We start from the raw sequence: 7,866 nt of genomic DNA, 5'->3' as shown, positions 1-7,866 counted from the left end.
CGCTCCCGACGCCGGCCGGCCCTCCGCACGCGGCAAGCCGCACCACGAGCAAGCCGTAGAGCAGATCATGGTGGCGATGAATGTGGTGCCATACTCTACAGCTTGTCTGTGTGCCTACACGCAGCTGTACAACAGTAAGCTGTATTCATAAAAGCAAGTTCGACTAAACATGTATGCTACTAATCAAATTTGGAACACAAACAAATCTCTAAATTAATAACTAATTAGTGGTTAGCTCAACAACATACATGGATGCTTTAAGGACACACTGCTTGTGCACTACGATCTCTCTCTCTCTCTCTCTTCAGTTTATTGCAAATAAATATCATTAGTTTAGTACAGCATATAATTTTTACTAACGTCCCCATTGATAAACAGGTTACAGGTATCATTCTAAAAAAGTATGATATTTTAAATATTAAGTAGCAAGATAAACATGGTGCATCAGGTATCAATCTAAAAAGGTATGATATTTTCGAAAATGTTGGACATTCAGTTCATTCCAACATGAAATCAAGTTTGTTGATGAGTTCACTAAGTTTATGCAAGGGAAACAACTTCAAGCCTTCAAACACAAGCTAAACCATGACACGTTGAGATTGAGGGAGGATTCTAAAGAATAGGCTTGTAGTTTTGTGTAACAACATGTCACGATGTTACGATTGTATGTGTGCGTGCGTGTAACAAACTGTGGCAGGTTGTTAGCCAAGGATCGGCCTTATCCGATCCTGTATAGATTGGAGTAGGAGCAAAGCCTAGCAACAACCTATGCCGATTGTATTCTTTGTTCTTGGTATTTAACACGAATGTGTCCCTGCGGAAGAGCATACACTTCAAGCCAAACTTCTTTCAAACATTAGCCATAAGTATATATTTATATTTCCATAATGAAAAATAAAGTATTTCTTTCACTGTAGACCACACCTTGGTTTCGTGTAAGCACAATCGTCTAACAGAACCATGCCTTATGTCTTCTTATTACATAGAGGAAATCACTCCTCAAATTCTGAATTGCACCATCTCTCTAATTCTAGCCTTTACTACTAATAAATAATAACATACATCTATTTCTACTATCCATTAAAAATTCAGAGAAATACTAGAAGATCTCAACAAAAGGAACTCTAACCCCCTATTTACCACATTAGAAAACCAAGACCCAAGAGTTTAAGAAATTACCCACCCATACCTTAAATTATTGTGCCGGATTGTTTTTGCCGTGTACGTGCAATATAGAATTTCAGTTATAGCAAAATAGTTCTGTCTTGTGCCTATTCATTGTTCGGGCCTGATAAAAAGTCAGTGATCCCATCCAAAGCTATGTTTGTTACTCTGATAAAGCAAAATTTCTTACGTAGATTGATCGGTATTTGAATGTGCTTGCAAACTGTGTGTATATGATGGTCTTTGCCCCTTTTCAGTTCATACATAATTTTAGTTTTCTTTTGCCCTTAAACTGAAATTTTCATCAAACAATTGTATTTGCCTACACAGCTCATAATAAATTTCATATTTAATTTATGTCAATTTGTTTGATCAACATGGAAATTGTATTGCAATTATGTTGTAGTGTACATTGAAAGACAGAACTAGAGCATCATATGAGAATAGTGACATATATAACTATAGCTTGGTATTCGTGTCTTTTTTTTTGGCTCTGATTTTCTTACCACAAGAAACACACTGTTACAGTATAATACTCAGGCTTGCATGCCTTCCGTCTTAGTCCAAGAACAATTTCTTTGTTTCTAAAATGACCAAGAAGGGTATAATTAACTAGATAAAGTACATCCAAATATGTATGCAGATGTCAAAACATTTTCAGTTGGTTAACACAACAACTATATATCCAGCAATGTGATTTATACATAATGGCTTAATTATATTAGTCTGCATCATAGAACACTCTGCACTCTCTTCTCCCTTATATGTTTATTGACATGTACTCCTTGCTTTTGTGAACAACAAGAATTTGTTAATAGTGAAACAGCCGCAATTTTCCTTTTTTACCACTTCACATATTTGCTCCTATTTGATGAGATTGATCATATAATACATAAACAATAGTTACCCACGTTCACACAGTGGTGTTAACACATAAATTTCATAGAGTAAATAATAGAACGCAGATCCCCGCATGAGCCTAATTCGTGTTAATTATGCAGCTCATGCTAATATTAGCTTCAATACTAGATCATGTGAAATTCCACTACCATCGAGGAGTCAATATTTCACTCTTGTTCAAACTAAATGATATCAGATTTATAAACATACAACCTTTATTCAAATTATCTTTTATCAGGTACGACTCAATATTTCACTAGCTAGGAATTTGACTATTGATTAGAGTTTAAAGATATCACTGCAAAGCGCTCTAAGTCAGGTTTACATGTTTCTCTTCATAGTTTCTAGAAGATTGCTTTGTCCTTTTTAGTAAAATCTGGAAGACAGCCACTTTATATTTTTTCTTGAATACAAATAAATCCACAGTCAATTAAAAAGAACTAGTGTCAGATGTGTGCATTCCTTTCTTTCCCAAGGCCGGTTTTGCGCATTACACGACTCCTTATGTTCCTGGTACCCATGTACGGATCTGCAACGGTTTAATACATCTTTTTCATTTTGAGGGAAACAAGTGAAAATTACATTATGGCTATATGAATGCGCTAGCGAACTGTCTATGCTGAGTGTTTATATGGTGGATTTACGTATATTTTGCTTGATTTCCCCTTTTGAGGGTTAAAGCTAACTATCGTTGAAAGTGATACTTCGGTTGAGAAAGCATTGTAAATACTACTCGCCCAAATATGCAATGCCCAATCACACACCCATCATAAATTATTTTATGCGTTAAAATGAAAAGCTCATGAGTTACCAATACAACACACATCTGTATGTACATTTTCCGAAAGCTAATCTGAATTGCACATATTAAGAGTAAGGATGAGGATGGCAACATTGACAGAATAAATAACAATCCGATAGAGCCATACAAACTTAGTAACTTTAATGCCCCTGGTTGTATTTCGAACAAGTGTTTTACAATTGCATGTAAACAGCTACAAATTTAAAATATTTTCCTGTATACAAAAATTGTACATGTTATTGATACACACATCCGAAGCCTTGAGTAGAAAGTTAATATGAGCACCATGTGAAGCCTTGTTCTCTAGTTGCAGGTTCTGACGATGTTTTGCCAAGAACTTATCATCGTTCGTCTTTACTAAAAGTTTCATCCTTTCTAGCACTCTAGCGTTGAGCACGAAAAAAGTAACAAAATCAATGTCAGATTTTGTGCCCCGATAATAGTCCAATACTATTGTTTTCAGATGGATGTCAAAACATGTGCTGGTAATGAGACCCCGGTATTTACGACACCACAAGTTGTTTTTCCATGATTTCTGGCACTGAAAAAAATCAGCAAACGATGTATATAAGAGCTTCACAACAACAAGTAGATCAATAAAGAAGCCAGAGAAAATGTAGAATCGATAAAACTATCATCACCTGAATGTACAACTTCTCCAAGCACGGGAAGGTTGTCATCAATTCAATAACCATGTCCAAATTAAGAGTAGCCATACCAAGAACCAAACACTTGATTTTGCACGCCACTGTTGCAAGGCCACGAATGCGCGGTCCCTTCATCAAAGCATGAAATCCAAAACATTAGACAGTAATATACGTAATTTCTGTATATATGCAGTGAAATGCAAGTTATTAGAAGGTTGACGACAGTAAAAAAAATTAATAAGAAGATCAGCTACCTGATTATGACGAATATCTGTGGAACCAAACACGAGCCTCGTGGAGTTGGTACAACCTAGGGTCTCCAACTTAGGCACGGAAAGCGCGGCTATATGCAAATCATGGTTGTGATCAAGATGGATTAATGTTTGAAGATGAGGGGCACTCTCGATAACGAGTTCCTCTATGGATGGATCTGGCGAATGATTATCGACTGCAATGGTTTTAAGGGTAAACGAATTGATCCGAGGGCGATGGGCTCCAGTGCATCGAATAATTAGCAAGAACTCGACAGAAGGGCTGCGGGCAATCATGCTGTTGAGTGAGAAGTCCGAGAGGTAGACATAATGAAGAACGAGCTTCTTAAGCTGGGGGAAGTGAATCCCCTGAAGTGCGTCGTCCGTGAGTGTGAAATGTCCGAATTCGGCAACACAGAGGGTGGGCGAGAAGCGGAAGATTAATGCCGGCACCGGCATCGGCTGCCAGTTGTGCCACCGCCGACGGTAGAACTCAAGCTCCTTGAGTTTATCCAGAGTGGAGGACAGGAGACAGGCGTCGACGGCAGCATCGTTGTCCATGTCCGTGGACAATTCTGGGCGAATGGAGAAGCGGTGGCAGACGCCTTGGTGGGAGGAAATTATGCGTTGTAAAACATCACCGAGTTTACCATCACCGAGTTCAGCGCAGTCGATGTTGAGAGGAAGAGAGCGCCAAAGGGGACGCCAGCGTCTCGCGAGGATCTGCGTGCGGCCGCGTTCCTTGATGGGGAGGAGCGAGATAATCTTACGGAGCATGTCGTCGGGGAGGTCGCTGAGGTTTCTGATGTGGTGGAGATCTCGTCCGTCTCCGCATCCATCGTGTTCAGCCGCTCCGGGATCGGGCGGTGCCGCCGGTGGTGCCGGAGCCGGATAGCGCTCGACCTCGAGTGCGGCTGACTTCCTCTTCCGGCCTCCTACTACTACCGCCGGCGTCCATCTGTTTTGCAGAGATCGGCCCTGAGGAGAATTAGGTTCTATGGTGGAGCTCGGGATTGGAGAAGGACTGGGAGGGGAGGCTAGGGCCAGATGCGGAGCGGACGAAGCAACCTCGATCGCTTCTGAGGAGAGTGTGTGTTTGACACTTTGACTGCTGGCTTAGTACGATGGATGACAGACCAACCCCATAAATAGAAAACTGGCGGACGTGAGTAAATGGAAAGGTGACATGAGCAATTAGAATCTGCCTAATGTGACATGTGCGCATGCATGACAGCAAACCTTGTTGTCGGGGGTGTACCGCGAGAGGTTGCATGAGTCCTCCGGCAAGCCGGACCGGATGCGCGCAATCTCGGCCCGGCCGTCAGCTCCGGTGGCTTGTGGTGGCACCGGGACGCCGCTGACGCTTAGCCTCCAAGACCCCGACGCCCGCATGTCAGGCGGCGCCCGGTACTCTGCCTCGTAGAGGTAGCGGGCCTCGTCCTCGTCGAGGTGCAGGCGGCCGAAACCATTGGCGACCGCTCCATCGCCGGTGTAGCGTTCGACCATCATTCTTGGGTAGGAGAGGGAGAGAAACCGTTGAGAGCGAAGAAGAAGATGAGTGAGCGTCGGCAGGGAGAGGTGTGTGGCCACCGGCTGGGGGTGGATCGCCTTATATAGCTGTGGGCGGGCGGGCATGCGGAGCGACGACGTGTGAACGCTTGGCAAGAGCCGACGGATCGTGCTCGCGGGGACGCGCGTCGCCGCGCCTTCACTTCGCCGCCCGTGAATCAATGGAAGGCTGACCGGCGGCGCAACCATCGCAATGATTCCCTCGGGAAATGAGGCGATGAGGACGACGACCGCGCGGCCACTCGCTGACTCGGCGGGCCCAATGTTTTTTCGCGCCAAAAACGTTTCTGCCAGCACCCCCGGGCGATCCTGCGCTGGGTTCGGCCTGGGACCGCCGGAGCTTGAACCGCCCGTAAACTAAGCTTGAACTAAGGTTAAACTACCGCTGCTGCCCTTCACCGCCACTTTCTACATGCCGAGGAGCTTGTAGAAGTTGGTGTAGTCATCGTCTCCATCTCGCCGCTGCCACCCGCTCCGGTGCGGTCCTTACTACACCCCTGCCCTGGGTCACCGAGGCGAATGGGGTTCAAAAGCGTCGGCGCCTCCTCGCTGCTCTCGTCAAGGATGACGATGACGCTCTCCTCGCGGCCGCATCAACGGGCGGCGATCTCCTCCAGGGCATGGCACTGGTGCTCCATTTCTTCCCGTACGTAGTCGTCCCGGGCCCATTTCAGGGTGACCTCGTCGTCGGCGGCCATGGCGAGGTGCTCCTGCTTGACGGGCAGCAGCCCCGCCTCCGTCTTCGGCTTGACGAGGCGGGAGGAAGCGTCGGGCTTATTGACGATGCGGGTGCTGCGTGTGTGCCGTCCAGCGGCGTCTCCTGCGGCTCTGGCTTGACGGGGAGCAACGCCGGCGATCTGGAGGAGCGGGAGCCGGACGACGAGGACATCCCCGTCTCCATCCTCCTCAGCGTCCAGAAGTTGTCGCGGCGGCGGGAGAAAGCTGGCGGCGGAGGGTAGTAGTACATGTACGTGTTGCCGCCCTCGATGTGCTCGAGGATGGCCTCCAAGGTGCGGGCCAGGACGCCCCACCAGTGGCGCCACCCCTCGGAGTTGTGCCGGCCGCGAGGCTCGACCCTGTTGGTGGCGGCGACCTAGTTGGCGGGACGGCGTTCGAATAACGCCGTCCACAGCGCGTTGCTGTCGGGGTGTACCGCGGGAGTTTGCGCGAGTTCTCCGGCAGGCCGAACCAGATGCGCACAATCTCCGCCCATCGCTCAGCTCCGGTGGGCGGTGGTGGCACCGGGACGCCGTCGGTGCTCAGCCTCCAAGACCCCGACACCCGCATGTCTGGCGGCGCCGGGTACTCAGCCACGTAGAGGAGGCGCGCCTCGTCCTCGCGGAGGTGCCGACGGCCGAAACCATTGGCGTGCGCTCCATCGCCGGGGTAGTGTTCGACCATCGTTCTTGGGGAGAAGAGGGAGAGAAGGCGTCGGTGGCGAAGAAGAGGAGGAGAGAGCGTCGGCGGGGAGAGGTGTGTGGCCACCGGCGGCGGTGGGTCGCCTTATATAGTGACGGGCGGGCGGGCACATGGAGCGGCGGCGTGTGAATCCGTGGCAGAAGCCGACGGGACGCGCGTCGCCGCGCCTTCACTGTGCTGCCGGTCAATCAATGGAAGGCTGACCGACGGCGCAGCCTTCGCATTGATTCCCACGGGAAACGAGGCGATGAGGACGACGATCGCGCTGCCACTCGCTGAATCGGCGTGCCCAGTGTTTTTTGGTGCCAAAAATGTTTTCGTCGGCGCCCCTGAGCGACCCCGCGTTCATCCAGTTCTGACAGTTTTGACAGTGGCGATGGTATGAGAATTGAGAAGGGCATGCATGGCTTCCCCCACGGTGCTTCTTTTCTGTTCCATATCTCATGTCAATTGTTGCTTCCTCCATCTTCCTCTCTATTTTTCATCGCTCCCCAACAATGCATCATCCAGTTCTCCATCAAATCAAAAATTGAATATGAAGACCATCAATCAAACCGGAGTTCCATATAGCCAAGAATCCGGCCGTGGGTAGATATTCATCATATATATAACAACGATAAGGCTGAAGATATTGCCTCGCGGATTTGAACAACAGGGGACGAAACCATCAATTTCGGTTTAGGCCAGGGGGTGTAGAGATTAAGAGCATCTTGAATAGAAGATTTGGAGATGTAAACCTGGAGATGTAAAAAAGTTACATCTTCAAAAAAGAGGCAATTCCAACGGATGATGTAAATTTGTGATGTAAAAGGGCAACTTCAACAAATGATGCAAATGCATATGTAAAACTAGTTGAACTTGGGGACCTTCTTCGGTGGCATGGTGGCGGCGGGGTGGCAGCGGGCGAATCAAGGCGGGCGGCGGCACTGGAACCGTATGGTGGGTGAGGCGGCAGTGTGGTGGTGCGGGGCGGCGGGGCTGCCGGCTAGGCGGCTATGCTGGGATGCGCGGCGACGGTGCTATGGGTGGGGCAGGCGAGCGGGGCTGCTGGCGTGATGGCGGTGCGGTGGTGCGGGGCGGTGTGGTGGGGACCTAGGGCAGAGTGGGCGGAGCG

General features: G+C 48.1%; 1 protein-coding gene across 1 annotated transcript; it reads right to left on the bottom strand.

The window, feature by feature from the left end:
- Positions 1 to 3,018: 3,018 nt before the first annotated feature.
- Positions 3,019 to 4,742, bottom strand: LOC123397893 (F-box/LRR-repeat protein 13-like). Its single transcript, XM_045092414.1, has 2 exons — positions 3,508 to 4,742; positions 3,019 to 3,407 (listed from the first exon to the last, which is right to left on the bottom strand). Exon 1 carries the CDS (start codon positions 4,539 to 4,541, stop codon positions 3,648 to 3,650), a length of 894 nt encoding a protein of 297 aa, XP_044948349.1. The 5' UTR covers positions 4,542 to 4,742; the 3' UTR covers positions 3,019 to 3,407; positions 3,508 to 3,647.
- Positions 4,743 to 7,866: the final 3,124 nt, after the last annotated feature.

The sequence above is a fragment of the Hordeum vulgare genome, chromosome 5H, assembly GCF_904849725.1.
Source record: "Hordeum vulgare subsp. vulgare chromosome 5H, MorexV3_pseudomolecules_assembly, whole genome shotgun sequence".
NCBI lineage: Eukaryota > Viridiplantae > Streptophyta > Magnoliopsida > Poales > Poaceae > Hordeum > Hordeum vulgare.
This window is presented reverse-complemented; position numbering and strand designations above follow the sequence as displayed.